This window comes from Podarcis muralis, chromosome 4 (genome assembly GCF_964188315.1).
Source record: "Podarcis muralis chromosome 4, rPodMur119.hap1.1, whole genome shotgun sequence".
NCBI classification, from domain to species: domain Eukaryota; kingdom Metazoa; phylum Chordata; class Lepidosauria; order Squamata; family Lacertidae; genus Podarcis; species Podarcis muralis.
In genome coordinates, this window is record NC_135658.1 from 52,486,249 (window position 1) to 52,510,380 (window position 24,132).

The 24,132-nt window shown below is 41.8% G+C and overlaps 1 protein-coding gene across 12 annotated transcripts in view; it reads right to left on the reverse strand.

The window, feature by feature from the left end:
- The window catches only part of TIAM1 (TIAM Rac1 associated GEF 1), a 194,497-nt gene that overhangs the window by 56,552 nt on the left and 113,813 nt on the right, over positions 1-24,132 (reverse strand). For 11 of the 12 annotated variants that reach the window (XM_028727008.2, XM_028727009.2, XM_028727005.2 and 8 more), the window contains one exon: positions 21,920-22,899. In XM_028727008.2, the coding sequence (XP_028582841.2) occupies positions 21,920-22,888 (969 nt within the window). In that variant the 5' untranslated portion in view covers positions 22,889-22,899. Of the gene's footprint in view, positions 1-18,428; positions 18,534-21,919; positions 22,900-24,132 lie in introns of those variants that run through there. The other variant, XM_028727012.2, reaches the window with a different exon arrangement.

Consider the following 24,132-nt stretch of genomic DNA (forward strand, 5'->3'; position numbering starts at 1 on the left):
TTGCCATTTCAAAATATTTCCTGCATCTTATCAATGTTCAACAGCTGCAGAATATGATGTTCTCTTTTAAATGAACAAAAGATTCCCCACCCCCACCCCAAAAAAGTGAGAGGAGAAAAACAACCTCCAATGGAACGATGATTGCCCCTGAAAATTCAGAGGGGAAGTGCTAAATATAGATGTATTGAAATACGACAATTCGTTTTTGATATCTCTTCAGATTATCACTTTACTATTATCCCCCAAAGTAGATGCCTGTTAAAAGCTGTCAAATTTCCATCTCTTTCTGGCTAGAGGGTAGTTTCAGAACGTCGAATTACATATTCTTAAAATATATGCAAAATAGTTCATAGAGCACTTCCATGGGATAGGAAGTGGGGAGAGAAAACAAGCATCCCAGCTAGCGGATCAAGGAGAATGTCTTACAAATCTGATTGGGTGCTCTGAGCAAAGCTAAGTGGTACAGCTGCTCCCTAGGCAGAGCTCCCTTTGAAATGGGACTGAACAATCACACCACTTGGAGCAAAGAGCTTTCTGAATGCTGGGAAATTGTGAATGGTCGCTGGCTGATGGGAGAGTCTGCTCAGCATACTGGCTTATGAATAATAATTCACATATATTGGAATATGCTTTTCACTTCTGCCCGCCCACAAAAATCAAACTTATGCTTATACATATGCTATAGTGTGACATGAAAAGTACAGGACATCACCCTTTCTCACAGAGAAGATGGAGTGGTGTCATCAGCGCAGGCCTTTGGGACAGAACCCGTGAGTCCCACTCAGAAGAATGAGGAGGACCCACAACTGAGCTTCTCCACTTTCCCAATAAGTCCACCCAGTCCACTGCACCACTGCAAGGAAGCAGTCTGGTCTTGTGTGAAAAGCCTATTAGATACCAGGTCCAAAATGCAAAGTCTTGCATCATCCTAATTTCTCTACTCCCGGTATTCAGCCTATCTTCAGCCATCTGAAGACTGAGGGCTTTGTTCTGTTCTTTATCATTCACTGAACTGGGGCAATTCCCAACATCATAAAATAATTTCCTAGTTCACTGGAACACACTTAGAGAGGAGATTTTAGAGAGACCCATTGGAACATGGTCGATATACCTGCCTATCTATCTATATAATTTAGCCACAGCAAAGGAGTGTGGGAGTTAAATAGGGTAGGTGGGTGGGAAGAGAGATTCCAAGAGGTTGCTTTTGGGATGACTGGCTACCAATACATAGCAAGCCTCATTTCACTACTGTGCAAATGTCAGTATTAGACTGACACAGCCCCTGTGGTTAATCTAGACCAAGCTGTCAAAAAGGATAAAAATAAGAGTCTCTCTGAGGAGGATTAAATGCTTCTTGTGCTTGGTTATTAGAAAAAGTGGGTCATCCTTATATGTAATTAATTTCTAATTCCATCGTTATGAAATGGTTACTCGGTATTTTAAACACCGTTTCTAAGTAAAGGTTACTGAAATATCCATATTTTTGTTTATCGTCTCTATTTTTTTTAGATGTCTACTTTAATAATACACTGATACCTCGGGTTACAAAAGCTTTGGGTTACAAACGCTTCAGGTTACAGACTCCGCTAACCTGGTAGTACCTCGGGTTAAGAACTTTACTTCAGGATGAGAACAGAAATCGTGCAGCAACGGTGCAGCGGCAGTGGGAGGCCCCATTAGCTAAAGTGGTGCTTCAGGTTAAGAACAGTTTCAGGTTAAGAACGGATCTTCGGAATGAATTAAGTTCTCAACCAGAGGTACCACTGTAATTGTTTTATTGAACTACATTTAGTACAGCTCAATAATATCTAAGTGCATTTTAAATAAGAGCTATTGAAGCAGAATATTAACCAGAGCTATTAAGAGAAATTTTGAACTGTTACATACGAAGAGAATGGATTTGATAGTTCAAAATTATTCCCAATCTCTCCAGGACTTGAGAATTACAGCCCTGCAATACTGCTTCCAGCCACCAGCCACACAATCCAAAAAGTGCAGAGCATCCTACAATATTATCTAGGACAGGACCACATGAAGGCACCAATAAATAATACCACATTGTGCTCATACCGGACAATAAAATAGGTATATAATGTAAGTTGATGGTGATTATTTGCTGCAGTAAATGGGATAACCTCTCTTTTAAATGTGGAATTTTATTTTGAAATAAACTTTAAAAGATACATGAAACAATGAGGAACAACACCACATAACAACTTCAGAAGTCACTAATTGTGTGGGGTGGGGGGACTCGTTGAATACTGTTCCTTAGTAATACATGGTTACATATTTGGGGCAATTAGAAGCTTAAGGAGAAGTTCCTAAACTATGGAGTAAATTAGCAGAAGCTTGAAGGCCTTCTGCACAGGAAAAAAATGGAAACCATTTATTTATTTACCGTATTTTTCGCTCTATAACACGCACCTGACCATAACACACACATCGTTTTTAGAGGAGGAAAACAAGGGAAAAAACATTCTGAATGAAACAGTGGATGTATCATTTTTGTGCTTCATGCTGTGGCCACAGACATGTGATCTGATGGTGAATTTGGGGTGACCCAATGCAAAAATCCTGAGAATTCCTGTGGATCCATGCTTTGTAACCACATTTTTGCACCATTGCAGCCCCAGGCAACAGTGGGTGCGTGCTTTTTTTGGGTGCAGGCTGTAGCCATGGACATGCTATGTGATCTGATGGTGAATTTGGGGTGACCCAATGCAAAGATCCTGAGGATCCATGTTGATCTATGCTTTGTAACCACATTTTAAGTGGGGAGCGAAGGAAAAACAAAGAACGGACATGAGAGGGGTGTGCAGAGAAGCAGCTGGCTAAGAATGCTGGAGAGGGATTTAACGGGTGGGAGGAATGAAAGGCAAAAGTTCCCCCCCAAGCCAGCCATCTCTCTCTCTCTCTCTCTCTCTCCCTCCCTCCCTCCCTCCCTCCCCCCTCTCCCTCCCCCACTCTCACTCTCCCTCCCCCACTCTCACTCTCCCTCCCCCCCTCTCTCTCCCTCCCCCCCTCTCTCTCCCTCTCCCCCTCTCCCTCTCCCTCCCCCACTCTCTCTCCCTCTCCCCCAGCAGCACCGGAGCACAGAGAGGAATTAGAAAGAACGACACTCTGCTTGCCTGGAGGGGAGGGGCTTTCCCTGCTCTTTGTTCCGTTTCAGCAATCACAGCAACGAAACAGAGGAGGGTGGGCAGTAAGACCCTGAGGCAGAATGCAGGAAAGCTGCCACTTCCTCTTTTCAGGTTTCCCTTCTCCGTGACTCGCGATTTGACTTTTGCTTGATTTTTTGGCTCCAGGGACCACACATTCGCTCTATAACACGCACAGACATTTCCCCTTCCTTTTTAGGAGACAAAATCTGCATGTTATAGAGGGAAAAATACGGTATACGCCATCTTTCATCTGAGGATCACAGCACAGGGTGGTTCTGCAATAAGCTTGCAAAAAGTTTTATGTCCCAGAAGTCAATTCTGGAGACAAAACAGTATTTTTGGATTGAACACAATGAGGCTGCTTCCAAACTGAGCTCAACGCTCTAAAAAGTTATATCTGTGTTCACCTTATGCCACTCTGTAACGTATTAAACTGTTTATATTTTACATAAACACAAAGAAACCAATGACATTTCCTACAGGCACTTTAAAATGTTGTGATTAACACATTTCTCGCTTTCAGTTAAAAGCAGATCATCTGAAAGTCACATAAAATTATCCCTTGACAAAAATATTTCACAACTAATCAGTTTCACAGTGAGCGAGTGAGTCAGGCATTAAACAGGTGGGCTTTGTTTAAGTCATCATTTTGGGCACATAAGACACTTGGCTCCATGTTCAGATTTGCAAAATGCTCGCTCATTCACACATCAGAAAATACACCTCAGGTGGTTTGAATTCTCATGATTCCATAGTGACTACTAGCCCAAAACCTTTGGCTGAAATTCTAAGTAAATTTAGTTCTGCTTCACATACTACATTACTGAAATGCACATGGACCGCAAAGTTGCTGCAGTCAGCTTTTCAGAAGCAGTAAGCCTAATCTGGAAACCCCCTCAAAGTGATTCTGGAACTCGTGGATAAGGTGTAGCAAAGGAGAGCCCTGTAGAGACATCCTCTTTTTATGGTGTAGACTAAGGATAGGGAACCCGTGGTTCTCCAGGTGTTATTGGCCTCCCAACTCCCATCAGCCTCAGCCAGCATGGCCAAAGGACAAGGATGACAGAAGGTGTTGTCCAACAACATCTGAAGGGCCATAGGTTCCCAATCGAGGTATGGGAAGCATGCGGCCTACTATTCTTAACTTGTGAGCATCCCACCTGAAAACTCACATGGGGAGGAAACAAGTAGATACTGAATGGCTCTGACACAAGGTGACTTGAATGAATCAGAAGCACATGAAGGATACATCAGAAATGCCAGCATGCTATCAATATGGAGTAATGGTGGTAGGAATTAATGGAGGTAAATTGAGGATAAAAGGGTGTTTTTTGTTTCATTTGGTACTTCTACAAAACTGCTGATACCTTCCCGCTCTTGCGCACAAGGATGGTGATGTTCTAGGACAGCTCAAGTTAAAAACTGATGAGTACGAGTTAGGCCACCTATTACAGATTATCTGCATTTCCTTTACAGCTCTGCGAATTCTACAGAACTGAATGTACTACAGAGGAAGGAGAGCTGATACTCTGGAAGGCAGACAAGAAAGGTCAAAAAAGCACAGGATGAGTCAGCCTTTTAAGCATGCAACACTTAAAAAAAAATAACACCAATAAGCATTTATAGAGCTTCAAGTGTTCAAAATACCTCACCTACCTCTCAGCAGTTCTTAAAAGAGGCCCATAAGACAAATTTTTACTATCCCCCATCCTATGCATTATTATTTGCACATATTGCGGAAACTGGGTGTTTGAAGGAGAGTAGGGCGCTGAGCCTAAGAGAATATTCACTTGCTAAGGCCATCTAGTAAGTTTAATGCATGTGGTGAGATTTGAATTTAAACTTGTTGGCTCACAACACACACTCTCAGCCACTCCATTAGACCATGAAGAAGAAAAAAAGATTTAGGACTGGCAGGATGTGTGCTATATATTGCTATGAAAACAGAAACTCTCTTTGCTGGAAACAAACGCCAAAGCTGATCCAGGGAGGATAGTACTTTAACTTTTAAGAGCTATTTTGTGTGCAAAGCCTTCCAAAATATGAAATGTTACCAGGTATTTTACAGCTTTCCTGGAAGTGAAGTTCAAAAATAAATCACCTCCACTCTACAAAAAATACATCATCTCCACCTGCACCTGCGTGAAACTCCACAGGATCCATATGCTCATTGCATAACAGCTTCTCTTGCTTAGGTTGCCGGAGGGTAATCTCCAGCTTTTTCTCAAGCTGTTTCTCTAGACGCAACAATTAAAAGGAGTGAAAGAGGGCTTAACCCTTTCCTCTCACAAACCGAGTATAGATTGCAATACCTAGGTAATATAAAGAGGAGAACAGGTACAGGCAGTCTTCTCCCCCCCTCTAAATTATTGTTCCTACAAATCCAGGGAGAGCTGGTTAGGTTGAATGGATCTGTACTGAGTTTGTTACATGGAGGCATGATTAGGTGATTGCTTCAGGATAAGCCTTGCCTTCAACCCACAAGTACCACAAAGGTACCCTTATCACAATCTTTGTAGCACAGGAGGGAGCTTCTGCAGTGTGAAGAGAATAGGAAGCACCTAATCACATGGGAATCCATATTGAGAGTCCTCCCTGCATGAGCAATGCTCTGTCACTTCACTGCTAGAAAGAAATGGAGGTTCTCTTTCACTAGACATAATACTGGTGTGTGTCCTGTCTGGTTTCAGGTACTGGGTACCAGCAGATTAAAAAAATGGCAAATACTGTATTGGCCTGAATATAAGCCACACCTTTAAAATTCATGGGGGGGGGGGGGGGAGAGAAAAAAGACAATATCCAAATATAAGACATTCCCTTAAATTTCAGCAAGCACTCACACCCATTCCATTTGTCTGTTTCAGTGGCGACATTGTAAAAGCCCATTTTTGTAAGGTCACAAATTTAAGCCGCACTTTAACTTTTCACGGTCAGAATCTGGGGGGGGGGGGGGGAGTGAGGCTTATATTCAGGCCAATACGGTGACATTATTCCAACACTTTCGCCCTTGTTTGATAGACTCTTAGCTATCTTCTTCTCAACTAGGGAAACAATTCCAACACTGAAGCACATAAACCTCTTCATGTTCTCTGAGAACAAGGCCACAAATTTATGTTATCATCCATCATATAAAATGGACGAATTTCGAAAGCTACAGCTGAGTTAATTTTTTTTAAGCTGGTATATCACCGAAGGAAGTAAAATACCTCATACTTATAATGTTACATGCAAAAATCCTCCAGGCTTTAAAATTATTTTTTATTAAGTGCATTCATTACCTACCCTTCACCAGGAGGTCCCAGAGGAGGCCATGCGATAATAAAACAAAACAGTATAACACAAGAATCATAGCAAAAATCACATCATTACAACCCTTATAAAAATCACTATCGGTGGGATAAAACAACCAAAACATTTCCAAAAGATATGCCTTAGCATGTGAGAACTGCACTATGTTAAAAAGATAAAGACCAACTCTACTGATAAGCTTTTTGTGGGGGGAGGAAAGAAGAGAAATATGTTAGCAAAGAAACAAGATAAGAGTGGGCCTCTTCCATCAGAGAGTCCACAGATCTAGTCAACCAGGGAAGACACAAGGAACAAAGAACTCCTTGCCCAAGTTCACAAACTGCAGTGATCCCAAAACACAGAAAAGTCTGTGATATGTGGCCTGCAGTTCTGTTGAACTCAAAACCAGCCCCAAAGTATTAAGCTACGGTGTATCTTCAACAAGACTGTATGCATATTTACTAAAAGAACTTGATAATGTTAGCCCAGTGGAATATAAACCATCCACATTACTGCCAGTATCCAATTTCCCCACAGTGTCTGTCATAGACTCTCCCTGCAATGCTAAGCCTTAATATGACTTAGTTGCTTATTCTGCCTAGCTTTTTCTTCTGCAGAAGGAAGCAGAACCTCACCCATTTCCTAAACTACATAATTCAGTAGCAGAATCCAAAGATACAGAGGGAGGCTTCTTTCCTGACAACCTACTTGGCCCCTCCCTACTATCCACTTCCCAGACCACTGGGTCCCTCCCCAAGGATCCAATTTCACACTCTCCTCTTAATGCTCCTTCCCCTCTGACCAGCGCTGCCAGAAGTCTCCATGGGGGTCACAACAGGAGGAAGGGTTGGAGCTGCCCATCTCAGGCAGTGCACTGTCTTTTGCGGGCCCTGGGCCAGCACCTCCTCTCCTCCACCAATTCAAGCTCTTCCCATAGGTCCAGTAACCTAGAAAAAGCACCACTGAATATCCAGGTTTGTATTTCCCCTGCAATGGGAGGCAAAGCACAGGGACCATTTCCTTTCGTCATCTTTTTGTGAACTCTGGATCCCAAAAGTTCATTATCTCCTCATTCCAAATCTGAACAGCACTGCTTTATGGTAAACACAGGACAGCACTTGGTTGGCTTTTGATACCATCGACCATGGTATCTTTCTAGAGTGACTGTCTGAACTAGGGTTGGGTGGCACCTCTTTGCGGTGGTTCCAGTCCTACTTGGATGGTCGTTCCCAGAAGGTGTTGCTTGGGGAATGCTTTTCAGCCCCGTGGAACCTTCAATGTGGGGTTCTGCAGGGCTGAGTCCTATCCCCACATTGTTTAACATCTACATGAAACAACTGGGTGCGGTTATCCGGAGATTTGGAGTACGTTGTCAGCTGTAGGCTGATGACACTCAGCTCTAAATCTCCTTTACATCTACAGGTTAGGCAGCAGAAGTGCTGGACCACAGCCTTGCCTCGATAATGAGAGCCAACAAACTGAAACTCAATCCAAATGAGGCACTGTTAGTGGGTGGTTACCTACACAGGATGGGTGGGAGATCGCCTGCTCTTGATGGGGTTACACTTCCTCTGAAGGAGCAGATTCATAGCTTGGGGGTACTCCTGGATCTTCTGCTGTTGCTCAAGACTCAGGTAGCCTCTGTGGCCTGGTGTGCCTTCCATCAGCTTGGGCTGGTGGCCCAGCTATCCCCCTATCTGCACAGGGATAGCCTAACTACTGTTGTCTATGCTATGGTAACCTCAAGGTTAGATTACTGCAATGCGTTATACGTAGGGCTGCCTCTGAAGATGGTTTGGAAACTTCAACTAGTGTGGAATTCAGCGGCCAGGTTGCTCACTGGAGCAAGACGGTTTGAGCATATTACACCAATCTTGGTCCGACTGCACTGGCTACCAATTAGTTTTCAGAAACAGTTTAAAGTGCTGGTTTTGACCTATAAAGCCTGAAATGGCTCAGGACTGCAGTACCTCAAGGACTGCCTCTTTCCAGATGAACCTACCCAAACCCCGAGATCATCTTCTGAGGCCCTTCTCATGTGCCTCCTTCCTTGAGAGGTCCGGAGGGTGGCAACACAAGAATGGGCCTTCTCTGCAGTGGCTCCCCATCTGTGGAATACTCTCCCCAGGGAAGTTCACCTGGCGCCTTCATTATACACCTTTACGCACCAGGCAAATACGTTCCTTTATAACCAGGCCTTTGGTTGATTTGATTGACATCCATGGCCTGTAAAAATGTGGGGTTTTGGGGAGAGGGGGGTTATTGGGTTGCTGTTTTAATTTTGATTATATATATTGTGGTTTTATATTTTGTTTTTATTTTGTGAACCACCCTGAGACCTCCAGGTATTTGGCGGTATATAAATCCAATAAATTAATAATAAATAAATAAATTATTATTCTTATTCTTCTTATTATTATTACCTACATTTTCAGTTTCTTCCCTTGCGATTATTAAAATGTCGCAAATGTTAGTGCCCCAGGCAAACAGATGAGTGGAAAAGTTACTGTGTCACAATAGCCAGAGAATGGGAGCAATTGGTAGGATTATAATTAAAGTTTCTTCCTCCCCTACCCAGCTGCATCACCCATCTCCCACTGCATCACCTATAAATTTGCATGCTTGTGCAAGAGCTCTTCAGTTACTACAAAAGAAAAAAACTGGTGCAACAAGATCTGCCCTGCCCCATCATACAATTAAGTATGTAGATTGCTACACACTTGCTGAAAGAGGAGTGCTGCTTATTTATCGTACTGATGATGTCATTTGCCACGTATACATCTTGGATAGAGCTGGTAGGTAAGAAGATATAATCATGAGCCTATCCTCTGCTACACTCACTACTTTTTTTGCAGCAAACTGCAAACACAGTGAAGAGCTGGCAAACTAATGTCACTATTAAAGTTTTCGAACTGTAATATCTAATTCCAGTTTGGGGACAAAACAGAATTAGTGGCAACCACAATTTGTCCAGTTCAAATACAATATCAAATTAAGCTTTTTGGTGCAATGCAGGAATATGTGGAATGTGAATGTGCAAAAGATTCATATAGTTCAGCCTTAATGTCTAAATCATTCTCTTCCTTTAAAAAAAAAGATTTTTTTCAACCATCTTACAAAACTACATGGGTTGTATTTGAAAAAAAACTTCTGTTTTATTGGCTGGCAGAGTTTAGCAAATTGATTGCTAAAATGGATATTTGGAAATATCTGTTCCATTTGGGGGCACTCAAAGCACCTGAGGTTTGGAAAGATGAGGGCAGAATTTTGCAGGTCTGTCATTCTCCTTTCTTTTTGGCTTGGCTGCTAATAAGTTTAAGTGTTGAAACAAAGGCACTATTAACTTTAACCTACAACCAGCAATAACAATTGCCTTATCCCAAGAGTATCCCTTTGCTGATCCCATCAGTGGTTGGATAGCCAAGTGTGCTTAGTTAAGAGCTCATTCTCAAATACATAATACAGTGGTAACTCGGGTTACGAATGTAATTTGTTCCGGAAGTCCGTTCTTAACCCGAAATCGTTCTTAACCTGAGGAACGCTTTTGCTAAGGGGGCCACCCACTGCCTCCGTGCCACCAGCACACAATTTCTGTTCTCATCCTGGGGCAAAGTTCTCAACCCGAGGTACTACTTCCGGGTTAGTGGAGTTTGTAACCCAAAGTGTTTGTAACCCGAGGTACCACTGTAACAGAGAAATGGAACTGTAACCAATCTAGAATTTTGTTCTTAGGAAGTGTTTGCCTATTGATGCAAGACAATGGTTATAATCTACATTGTGCTATGAATTTAGATATGATGGGACTGTGCTGCTGTTGTCAGCACTTTCACATAGCTGGTGTCACTGTGTTATGATGAAAGATGTGCCATCTGTGCCCAACAACTCTTTGTCCTACATTTAGTTAGACTATATAGATACGACCTTGAAGGTGGTATCAGTTTTGGTGGTCTAGGTAGAAAATGCAGATTCCATGAGATGAACAATGGTCTGACTTTAGGAACGCTTTCTTTTTCAAATAATTTTTGTTAAAGGTTTTCTTGGTTTACAAAAGTACATGCACTGTCTCTTCTTTCAGATTGTGAAGTCTTTTCTACAAATCAGTTACATTTGATATGAGACATTAGTGTGGGACACAGTATAGGGTTGGGGGAGAGGGGAAAGGGGTGGGAAACCTACGCTCTTTTATATAGTGTGCATGTGGGGTTTTTGACAGCATCAACTGGGTAGGCTTTCTGCATGGTGGTTTGTCTTGTTCAGCCGATCTCTTTAATTCTGAAGAAATTGGGCCATTTCATATGTCAAAGCTTAAGTGGCCCATCAAAGTATATATCAAAAACTGTGGCTGTGACACCTGTGTTTTTGCAAAGGTACTTTGTAGGTAGACCCATCAGGGAGCTCTGATTGGTTGCAGTTCCCTATTTGAATGTTGACTTGATTGCCTCTGCATAGTGTGAGAGAAGGGCCTATGATAGGGGTCACCAACCTAAGGCCCATGGGGGGTCATTTAGCTGGCCCATGGACCCCTGCTGCCCACTTGGGGACCCCCGCCACGCGCTCAGTCGGCTCCCATGCACCGCACTAAACCATCGCAGAGCAGGGGCCGCCTTCTGCAATGGCTTCCCATTGGCTGCAGGAAGCTCCTGCAGCCAATGGGAAGCTGCGCATGCCTCCTTCGTGCTGGAAATAGCATTTGCACATGCGCACACACGCACTCCGGCCCACCACGGCGTCTGCGGGATCGTGAACCAGCCCAGGCCACAAAACTTTGCCGACCCCTGGCCTATGACTTTGCTGCCTTTACACAAACTATTACATGATCTACATTAAAGCAAACTTAAACCTTGCTTTGAGAACATGTTTGAACATGTGCAAGATTAAACCAGAAAAAAATGCTGAATAAGTCAATAAGACATCTGGAAAAGGTTTACCTGAGCAATCATGTAAATGAATAAAAACAGTGTCTCATGGCACCCCTCTGAAAATGAATGTATGTGGCAGAGATAGATTTCCCAAACCAGATGCCAACTAGGTCATAGAAAAATGCACAAAAACATTCTGAAAATAAATGTTTCAAACATGCACTTAACTGGAAAGGTTAACTGTTGGAAATTACACCCATCTAATCGAGCACAGTACCCCAAACTGTCAGTTGTGGCAACTCATTGTGCATTTTTGCATGGAGGTCCTTGAAATGTATAATATATAATCAAGAGGTTTTCTGTAGTTAAAAAAACTACTATTGTCAAAATCTCAAAATCCCACTGCTAAGACATTTTGTACAGCAACAAAAATTATTAGAGCCATTATCTGGAGCTGACTTTTGACTGATAGCACAAAATAGGAGAGTCAGAGAAGAACAATGTCTATTCTAGGAGTACAAACCATTTGCTATTACATACTAGAATACGCATCCCTATATGTTTTAATACATGATATTATCTCATACACTCAAAGTGTGGCCTTCAGGTCATGCTTTCAGAATAAGCTTAAAGCTGTTTGACTGATTTTTGGAATAATTTTATGTTCATTACAGCAAACACATGGTGGAAAATAAGAGAAATTTTATTTCTCATGTTAAACACAGATGCAGCTTTCATATGTCAAATATTCAAGGCATAAAAATGATTTTCCTGCACATTTGTTTGCAGAAGTTATGCATGAAAACCTAAGAGGGTAAGTGGAGCTTTTCTGGTCACATTAGTCCAGCATCCTGCATCCCACATTGGCCAGTCAGTTGTTTTTTGGAGCCCCACACTAGACATGAAGGCAGCAGCACTCCCTGCTGCTGCCACCCAGCAATGGGCATTCAGTGACTTTGTAGTTAAGCAACGCCGACAGAATTTGTCTAATCCTCTTTCAAAGACACCTAAACTCATGGTTATCTCTGCATCTTGCAAAAGTCTAATACCCAGTGCTATTTTTCTAGAAAAAGAGGGGCCAGAACTCACCATGAACACCTCTTTCACTCTCTTAGAATGGCAATGGTACCCACCTGAGAGGTGCCGGAACTGAGTTCTGGCAAGTTCCAGCAGGGGGGAAAAGGCCCTGCTAATACCACAGATTGATTATGCATTATGTGTGAATAAGCCATCTCTTTTCTTCATCTCGAATCTACTGCCAATCAACTATTGAGTGACACTTTCCCATGTTTTCATATTATGAGAGAGACCCACTGAACATGATTTTATAAACATCAGTCAAACCTGAAACATATTAACCTTTCCTCACAGGGAACATGTTCCAACTCTTCTCTCATTTTGCTTGCCCTTTTCTGCATATTGCATGATATATATGCAATAGGCTTTAAGAAACAACAATTTTTTTATACACATCACAGAAATCTACAAACAACCTATGTCCTTTCCTTATCAGTATTATCTGTTCCCCAACAGACATACAGAAAAGCATATGCTGCTTTTTCAATGTGGGTTGAATGTGACAGCAACTCTCATTGCACTCAAAATTAATTGCTTTCATTAAAGATTAAATAGGGCCAAAGTTGGATAGAATGTTAAGTTTCAGATCCTGTTTTGCTTTTAAATGCTTTGATAGAGCGGAGTGTGCTGTATATTGGCTTGGTAGCATTTTACTGTTTTTATTACTGCAGACTGCACAGAACTGTTGATAACAGAGCAAGCTAAAAACGCCCAGAGAGAGAAATAAATAAACATACAACATTCCTTGCGCCCTCCAGAAACATGCTGGTCACAGCCCATCTAACGCAGCTACTCAGAAATATTCATAAGCATTTTGCATGTTCAGCAAACAAATGAGGGAAAGGGGCATCATTTTATCATCTCTCAGTTCTCATTTAATTCCTTTTGAGATTTCACTCCCTCCAACTTCTGGTTTCATTTGCCCAAATATTTTCTGTACTTCTGCAACCTGTGGGGTTCCTCCAAGCCTGCTGGCAAGTCCCTCTTCAGCATGGGTGGTGCCATTTTAACTAGATAAGCAACAGCTGAACATCACAAATAGAGGAAATGATTAAAAAGTTATCAAAACATTAAACAACTGTTTCTAAGTCAGTTCCTTTGGCATATATTGAAAAAAGGCTTCCATGCCCAGGAATGCTATGAAGAGCTACGTGTCTCCTGAGTTCTCCTTCTGCTAACCAAGCAGGACCTCAAAGAAATAAAATGCTACCCCTTCTGATCACTCCATGCACCTTTGAAGCAGAGCAGCAGTAGGTACCTTGAGGTTCACTAGATCAAAGTTCTTAGGTAATACCTGTGCTATGTTAGTCCTGGGAGATTGCATGTCTCAGATCTTCAGGAAAAAATAAGATCTGCTCTTAGGAATGTATGAAGCTTGATTTATCTTGAGTCACACCGTTGCTCATCTAGCTCATCATTGCTCAGTTGCTCTCAAGGGTATGAGGCAGATGTTTTTCCCATCACTTGCTACCCAATCCTTCCAAATGGAGATGCCTCAGAACTTCTGTAAGCAAAAGATGTGCTCTACAATTGAGACATGGTCTAGCCTTCGAAGGCCCAGTTCACATGTTGCTTGAAACCACAATGAAGCTTAACTGTAGTTTAAAGGTGAAGGTGCAGCAAGCTGCTGCCCAAAGAGCAACTTGCGGCTGTTTTGCTCCTCCTCCTGTTGTACTACCTGGATCTGACCCATGGCTTGCCTTAGCAATACACCCAAACCCAGGAACATGGCTAGTCTCTCTCCAAGCTATAACTATCATTTGTTCTTGGCTTACCACTCATTGTTTGTTTAGAGAGAGACAATTCTTGGTTTGGATGTAATGCTAAGCCAAACCATAGCTTGGTTTCTGGTAGCATGGTGGCAGTAGGAGAGCAGTGTAGTGCCACAATTCTTTCCTATACACCAGCATGTGGCATGTTGATCTTTGAACCATTGTTAAACCAAACTATTATTTAAAGTGAATGGCTTATGTAATTTAAGTTCATCTGAAGAATGTGTATGTGTGCAGACAGAGCAACCTGAGTGCTGGGAATGGGTTTTATTTTTAGTGGATTTTATTAATTAGCTTGTTTTCTCATTAGCAGACCACACCTGGAGTAATGTGTCCAGTTCTGGGTGCCACAATTGAAGGAGGATATTGACAAGCTGGAACATGTGTAGAGGAGGGCAACTAAGATGATCAAGGGTCTGGAAACCAAGCCTTATTAAGAATGGTTGAGGGGGTTGGGTATGTTTAAGCAAGGAAAAGAGGAGACTGAGATGACCTATGATAGCCATCTTCAAATATCTAAAGAGCTGTCACATGGAGAATGGAGCAAGCTCATTTTCTCTTGCCCCAGAGGCTAGAACCTGAACCAATGGCTTCAAGTTTCAAGAAAGGAGAGTATTAAGTAAAAATTTAGGACTGTATCTTTCATCCTACTCCAAACTACTGTACCTAGAAGTCAATCACAGTGGTTTCAATGGAGTTAACTTCCAATAAGTATGCTTGAGATTCCACCTAAATCCCAATGTGGCTTTGTGCCCTGGTATTATTTCTTAGTGTTTTAACTCTAATTAATGCCACTAAATACAAATTAATTACCTTGGTTTTAAACCCAGGGGGATTAGACTACAAAACCTCTTATGGAGACAAGTCAACAGAGGTGCACAAAGTTTCCCAAATCCCCTTCAGTATGGAGTATATCTATAATCAAGAGGGGTCACAAGTATTTTAAAGGCCATTTCAGGCTATGTGTCTCCACCCATCCTTATTTTTAATGAAAGCTGTGTTTAGTCTACCAGACAAGTGGTAGATTTCTCAACTCCTCACAGTTACCGTATTTTTTGCACCATAACACTCACTTTTTTCCTCCTAGAAAGTAAGGGGAAATGTCTGTGCGTGTTATGGAGCGAATGCCTGCGGGTGGCGGGGGGGATCTGCTGCAGTCGTGAGCAGAGGATCCATGGTTCCCCTTCCTTCTCTCCTCCGTGGTTACAAAGCATGGATCCACATGGATCCTCAGGATTTTTGCATTGGGCTACTCCAAACTCACTGTCAGATCACATGTGGCCACAGCATGAACCACAAAAATCATATATCCACTATTTCATTTAGAATTTTTTTTTTCTTGTTTTCCTCCTCTAAAAACTACGTGCGTGTTATGGTCTGGTGCGTGTTATAGAGTGAAAAATACGGTACCTTCTGACAAACACATCCGATTTTAATCTTGTCATTCAGGTCTGAAAAGCCGAAGCTGTGGAGAACTCATTTGGAAACCTAAACAGAACGCAATTACTGCAAAGTGCTCTTACGTTTAACCAGTGTGTGTGTGTGTGTGTGTGTGTGTGTGTGTGTGTATGTCACAATTGTGTGACAATTTGCTCCTACCTCCAATGATATGGATTTAAAATTTTATTTTGAAGTATAGCTATTCATTTTGTAATCAAAATGACAAGCTAGGTAACAGCTCTCGGTCCCACCAGCCATTACTTTAAAGGAAGATTCATAGGAGTTGACAATGGGGAATTAAGTATTGATTGCAGAATTATAATTCCAGCTAAAAACCCATCCACAGCGGGTGAGGGAGGGGAGTTTAAGAGAGCAAAAGCACGTTGCGAAATCTGTACTTTTTTAGGCGCGACAGCTGCACATCAAATCGTTTTTTCAGAAACTTCACACAGTATGGGCATATTATTGTTACTAATTTTATATTGATTTTATATGTACACAGGTGCTGTAGTTTTCTCACTGCTTTGAATCCTAGGATCCGAAGCTGATAAGGATTATGATGATTTTTTGAGGGAAAGAGATCTAGCCCCTTATGAGAACTGCAGTCTGCAGGGCTTCTGTGGTGAAACGGAATGGCTACTAAACCAGTGAGTAAAGCAGAAAGGCTCTGTGTTCCTCTTTCCATTGAGAATTAGCACTTCAAAAAGAGGGAGACAGTAAACAGTAGAGCAGAAAAGGAAGGAAAGAGTCACACACACACACACACAGAGAGAGAGAGAGAGAGAGAGAGAGAGAGAGAGAGAGAGAGAGAGAGAGCAATAAATTGTTCCTTTTTTGTTTTCCATAATCACCACTATTCTCAAAATGTGTATTTACCAATTCAGTGGTTTGTAAAACTTTGCCAGAGTTTTGATTCAGGGAGGAAGGATGTCAAATAAACTGCTCATTGGAACATTTGCTCTCTTGACAGGTGAATAAAATGCAAGAAAAAGGTGGTACCAAGCTGAATGCAAGGAGCTGGTCTGGTATTCTTCCCTCAGCGGCAAAAGCTGAATTGTATTTTCCCTTCAACTCTCTAGGAGGTCTTGCTCAGCTATAGTGAACACTTAATATTAAAATGAAACTGCTGTGTGGGTGCCCCCAAAACAACTCCTAGATATTAATTGCATGTGCATATTGTCACTAATTATTTCCAAAGCACTAAAAGGCTGTCCCAATTAAAGAAAAGCAACTCCCACGTTTAAGCTCCAATTTAAATAAGTGGTGCTAAGAAGGGGGGGGGAGTTATACTACTAAGCTTCAGGAAACTAAGATTCTATTCGCTTTCTCAAAAGAAAACAAAGAACATTTCCTTCGGCTATGTCTGCATAAAGAGGTCATAAACACTGGTAGACTAAAAGAATACTGGGTTCTCTGCTCCTTTTCAGTAAGTGAAAGACTCCAGAATCCATTTTAGAAGCCAGTTTGAGCACTAAAAAATGGATCTCCCATTTTTTTCCAACCAAGAGAACATGTACACAGTATGGATAAAGCAACTTCTGATCAGCACTGAAGGACACCGAGGTAGGAAGTTAGGCTTGTAGTTCTGACAGATTTGAGGAAGGCCAGTACTTTCAGGCACCCCTTAATTTGTTCTTTTCCCTGTAGCTTAAAGCTGTCAAGAGGAATGTGGGCATGTTCAGATTTGTAGCTTTCATTGACTTATTGATTGATTGATTGATTGATTTGATTTGATTTGATTTGACTTTAAAACCATTAAAAAGATCCCAATGAAATCTACAATACCTAATCAGAACAATAAAAAATCCATTAATAAAACCATTAAAATATACATAAACCAATTACATTTAAAAATGTACCACCTATCAAATTTAATTAGCACAATACAGGCAGCATAATTAATGGTCTTGGGTACCTCAGTCTGTCAAAGGACCCAAGTGAAAGTAATGTCTTCAAATGCTACCAAAAACTCAATAATGAGGATGGCAACTGGATCTCTATGGGGAGGTAATTCCGCTGATGTTGTGTCCCATATCACTGCACAATGGGCTGTGATGGTCAGAAGTAGCATAAGAAGAGCTTCCCCCAACAGACCTTAACATCTGATAATGAGAAACATACTCAAGCATTTGGGACCAAAATCATTCAGCATTATATGTATTAATTCCAAAATTCTTGATTGGCCCCAGTAGCATACAATATATTGGTAAACAGTTGTTATGTGGTCCCAGTTAAATATGCCACCACAACTCCAGCAGCCATAATCTGCATTAGCTGCAGCTTCCAGACTGTCTATAAGAGCACATTATGGTTGACTAATTGCAAAGTTACCAGAACACTGGTTCTTTTAGTAAGTCTATCTTGATCCAGGAACAGCTGTACTTGGTGTACCAGCCGGAGGTGGAAATAGGACACTTCTTGCCGCTGCTGCCATCTACGGTACGTCTCCAATGCCAGTGTTAAATTGAAGAGCACCTCTCTTCCCCACAAGCGAAGGAGCTGCTCTTTCAGGAAGAAAAGTTCTATCTAGAACCAACTGTCTCTCCATTTCCTGAACACAAAAGCTGTCCATCAACACCTCCATCATGTCAGGATTCAGTGCCAATTTACTGGCTCTCATCCAGCCCATTACTGCCTCCTGACACTGCCCTTTCCCCTCAAGGAACCCAGATGCTAAAACAGCATAGAGACAAGACAGAGCCCTGTGCTCATAGGACAGAGCAAAACACATAGAACAATTGCCCAGTGGCTGAGCAGCAGCACCCCAATGATGCTCTTTTCAAAACAGCACTGCAGCACTGGAACAGAACCACTACACCGCTGTTCCTCACCATATCATTGTATCTCCAACTCCCAACCTGCAGAGCTACTTCAGGAGGACATCATGGTTGATGGTATCAAAGGCTGCAGCGTGATCAAGAAGAATCAACAGGCTCGCTCTCCTTTTCTGTCTCTCTACCAATACAGGTTATCACCCAGCGTGGCCAAAGCTGATTTAGCGCTGAAACCAGGCCTGAATCCAGATTGAAATGGGTCAAGATAATTCCTTTCATTCCAAACAAATCTGAAATTGTCCAGCTACTGCCCTGTCCACCACCTTGCCTGAAAAGGGGGTATTAGCAGAACCTTTGGGTCAGTCAACTGATTTCAATGGGTTTATTTTCAAGTATGGCTTAGTTGGATAGCGTAGAGATGCAGGTGGTGCTGTGGTTTAAACCACTGAGCCTGTTGCGCTTGCCAGTTGGAAGGTCTGCAGTTCGAATCCGCGTGACGGAGTGAGCTCCTGTTGCTCTGTCCCAGCTTCTACCAACCTAGCAGTTCAAAAGCACGCCAGCGTTAGATAAATAGGTACCATTGCGGCAGGAAGGTAAGCGGTGCTTCCATGTGCTCTGGCACTCGTCGCAGTCCTCTGTGCACCAGTAGCAGTTTAGTCATGCTGGTCACATGACCTGGAAAGCTGTCTGTGGACAAACCCCGGCTCCCTCACCCTAAAAAGCGAGATGAGCGGCCACACTCCAGATTCGCCTTTGGATGAACAATTGTGAGGTTCTTTACCTTTGCCTCTCTAGTTGGATATCACCAACAGCTTTAATTTGTGCTCAGCAGCCTTGACAGAACTGTGAAGAATGTCTATATTGATGTTGCATAAGCACCCCTACTAAAAGGCTGATGCTTTTTGGGGTTTTTTGTTTTTAATATAGAGCTTCTGCTGTGGGAAAACAGCATCATCTGTTTCAGAATGTCATTTTTATATTTAGAAACAGCACATCTTCATGGATCAAACGCAAGCAGCTAATCCAGATACCCGCCTCCAGTTACCTCCTACAAGTTAGTGCCAACTGATGCATTCTTTTTCTTCCCCTCTCTCCCCCTCCCCATCCATTCAGGCTTCTCCTTGCCATCCAGTGGGCATCTTTCGCTGATGTGTTATTTATCCCAACACCTACACTTGTAGAAGCTGTTCATCTGACCAGCTCACACTGTCAGATCTAATTGCACTTAAGAATGGTGCATTGCCCAAACTTAACTCAGCATCAGGATGCAAGTCAGATGGTTTATCGCCCCTATCCAATCCCTACGTGAAGTGTTTTTCTTTTTCCGGGTCACAAGATAAGAGTCTGCATTCTCTGCTACATATGTACTAAAATGGAACATAAAATAAAATCAGAGTAGTCACTGAAGCATGCTGTCTAGCGCTAGTCTTGACCTATTTGTTCAGGCTTCTTTCTGGGATTGTTCAATTTCATCCGCTAGCTACATTTCACAACAGATAAGCTACAAAAGGCAAATACCAAAAACCAAGAAACGCTATAACTAACCTCATTTGAGCAATTACTTCTTAGAAGATGAATGCCGTAAAGACTATTAATTACAAATATATGTCAACAGGAAGAGTTGCACATTGAATATACCGTATACAGGATAAATTTCATAGTTTCCTTTTGACCTGACTCATACTCTTACTTAGGTTGAGAGCAGACCGGTACAACATGCAGAATATGCCATCTCTAGAACTTACAGTAGCTACAAAATAATAAAGAAAATAACAAACGTTTAAACTTGGTCAAGTCAAGAAATTTCTGTTTGGGACAATGTTAAGCCTATGGTTGGCATGATTGTATATTTATGAAAATATACATTTTATGTCATTGGATGTCGTTATTTAAGCAACAGTGGTCCATATAAAGGGGGATAAGAAAGGTATGGTTCTTTCTTTATTAGCCCCAACATTTCCCGCCTTGGTTTGTCAGCTATTATTTGCAGAACTACTTGACAGAGGAAGTTGGCTTATATTTGTCTATTCATGCATGTTGTATTTATACCATACAACGAAAAGGCACTTACATCCCTAGAAAACATGGAGGTGTGGTCTCAATTAATAGGTAAGTAGATTTTGGAGTAATAGTTTGGTTGGAGAAAAAGTACTGCTTTTTCCCTAGAAGGCTGACTTGGTGGCTGTGCCTGAAACTGGCACATCAGTTAAAGCTGCTAGCTTCAGGGCAAGCTTCGTAGCCTATCTCAAAGCCACTCATTTCATCTGAGCTAAAAGAACACCTCCATGCAAGGTCTTGGCAACTGCTTAAGGTCTGAGAAAAAAACAACATCATGCAAATTTAAGACCAGAGTCTCATATCACTGCTACAGCTGGTCACAGGAAACTGACAAGGGGAAAGAGGAACTTGAGTATATCAAATCAGGGAGGAAATGATGGAATAGAGAAATCGGGCAGCAGAATAAGGCATTTTAGAATTTCTTGATAGCGATAACCAGTATGGCCAGGGAGATGATCTGGGAGATAAAGCTGATGGCACTTTATGCATGCTGATAAATGATGGAAATTCCCACCCTTTGCACTAGGAGTGGAGACATGCCACAGCCAGCACCATGCAAGTGCAGAGTTGCTGAATGGACAGCTGCCCCAGACACGAACTCTACACAAACTCCATTACCAAGCAGCAGCTACTGGCAATTCTGCCTACAAACCATCTCACCAGTGCCACTGGTGATAACAAAACAGCTCTCACCTTCAATTTATATGTCAATTAACTGTGATGAATGGTTGTGGTATTCTTGTTATTTTTTTATGCACTGAGAATGAAACTTATTTAATAAAAAGTAATAGAACATCAGGAAATGTTAAAAGCAGCATTGTTTCAAAGCCTACAGAGCCACCATCTTTCTTTTTGACTGGACAAAGTAGTAGTTTTCTCCTTTTCTCCGCAGCAGCAGTGGGCAGCAGGCTCTGCTCCGCGCCGGGAGGAAGCTGCCCAGCTTCCTCCCGGCGTGGATCCCGCCGCCCACTGCAGCCATACCCAGCATATAAGACGACCCCCGACTTTTTAACCTCTTTTCCGGGGTTAAAAAGTCATCTTATATGCCAGAATCTACGGCACGTTGCTGCTAACAATTAAGCCACTGATAACTAAGATGATATTTGCATATATGATCTGTTACCACCCAATTGTTATGTGAATATTTTGTCATGAAAATATGACTCTCATGAACCATGGTAGTTCTATAGTCTAATAACTGCAATCTGATTCTTAGGCAAGTCCCCTTACCAACAACTCCAATACTAAGAGTGTATATTGTTGTTGTTGTTAGAATAGGTTGTATATAGATAAAATCACCTAGGAATGAAGTTCTACTTAATCATCAGGAAAGTATTGGTTCTGTCCATGGCTGCATTGACTCTTCATTACAAATCAAGGATCTGAATGGAACATAGCTAGCAAACGATTTCAATTTTTAAAAACCCAGCATATTTATAGCAGTGAACACCACAGGTTGTCAAGTTTGAAATAAGATATGGGTCTTTTACCTGAGTTGTTTTTGCTCGTCTGCCATGCATACTGTTGCTATGGCTCATTTTTGGGTGAGTGATTCCTTCTGAGAGGCAATGAGATTTCCTGCAGGGGAGCGTGTTGTAATTACTGTAAGAAGGAACATTCTCTGTTGTGGCTGGTGACATTTTGTGGTTCTCCATATCTGGAATATGAGACATTAAATTCCGACAGTACCCTCCTAGCGTATTTCGTGGACCCCCATTGATTGCAGCATTTGAGTTTTTTGGAGTATACAAGTCACTCATGGAATTGGCGCGCTGGCAGGTGACCAATGGCTGGCGACTGCTGCCCGCCTCTCTCCCTCGAGTCTCCTCACTTTCCTTCTCCTCAGTAGAGCCTAGGATTTCTTCGTTGCTTGTCAAATGTTCTTGACTGAGATCAGAGAGTGAAAATTCCAAACTGTCCTCACGCCATATATCCGCAGATTTTGAACGTTTCTTCTTGAAACTTATAGGCTCCAAGAAATTGGTCCCATTTGTTGAATACGAATGTTGCCTGCTACCCCCTTCAGCCAGATATGTTGATTCATCTCCATAAAGTCTACCACTTTCTGAATTTGGCATACTCTGTACTGAGGCTGCCATGAGGACTGTGCTGCTATCCACGCTGGGAGTAACCGAAGAATCAGTGTGGTAAGAAACTGGCCTTAAGCCCATATCCATCCTGTCTACCCAGATTGGGCTTCCAAAATCCTCCAAGTTGGCTTCTTGGGTAAAGGGCTCCAGGCCATTCTCTGCTAAGGACTGAGGAATACTAGGAGTACTGCTAGATCGTGTGCTTACTTCTGAATTCCTGTGAATAATTTTTCCTGAGGAAGCATGTCTGGTCCGGCGAGATGCTTTGTTCGAAAGGCGAAGGGAACGTGATGTATGTTTTCTTCCCAAGCTGGCATGTTTCTCTCCATAAAATTGATGTTCTACATTTTGGCTCTCTGCATTTCCCATGGTTTAAGGGTCTGAAAGAACAAGAAACATGAATGTGTTACAAATGCAACCTATATTCTCCAAACGTAAAGCGTCCCCCTCCCTTTTCGTGTTAATAAAAGATTAGTTTAACCTGCCAGTGTTCCTGACAGACCCACTCATTATCCTATATATCAAGCAGCTGCTCTGTATGGATCTGACAAAACATGCCCAAGTCTCACAATGCTATGAGGTAATAAACAATACATATGCCATTACTTCCAAATTCATATGTTGATCTACGAAATATAACCTGAATAAAAAGCAACACAGGCTTCACTGAAATAAAATCAAAAGGAGCCAAGGGGTTGAATTAGCCAATTATTTTCCCCACACCCCACAACAATACAAAATGCTTTTCTGTGACCCATGACTTTGTTTAACCCTCAGTCTGAAACTGAAATGGTTTACGTGAGGTGTGTCTGACTGTGAGTGGGTATGTATATACATATATCTTTTTTGTGCTCTCATACACAATTCAACAAATACCTGCCCTCTGTATTATGGCATGTGCTCATATATCAGTGTCTGCTGAAAACTTATTCTCCCAAGACTCAATTGGTAATTAATCCAACTGTTCTTATTATTTTATTCCTTTTATTATCATCACTGTATAGGTGTTAAGTTCCACTGCAATTTTTGCACTGTGCTGTAAACTCCTTTCAGATTTTTAGAAGAAAACAAGTATTAAAATATTTTTAAATACAATAAAATATAACGAAATTAATAGGAGTGCTGACTATAATAATCCAATGGAATTTAAGAGTCAACGTTGCTCTTTTTCAAGTTTTATATTTTATATCTCAACAATGTGTCAAACCGGTTACCAATGAACACACTTGAATTTTTATTTTAAAAATTTGGACTTATGAGTTAAGAATGTATTCACAAGCCACTCAGGGCAGTGAGAATGGCAAAATTAGAAATCATGTTTCCCTAAAACAGGATGCATACATGTTGCAGTGCTAATGGGAGATCAGGATAAACCAAATTACTACTCCTCAGGGGGTCAAACCAAACCTGAATGAAAATCCCAGAAAGAAACTTGATATTTTCTGGACAGAACCCTGAACCATTATCCAAAAGCCCCTCTTGAACATGACCTGGAACCACAACTCTCATCACCACCAAAAATCCAGACAAACTGGGCTACTTATTCTGGAATAAGAGCTCAGCCAAAAAAAAACCCTCTGGTGTGGAAATCTTAAAAGCTCCACCCAAAGCAG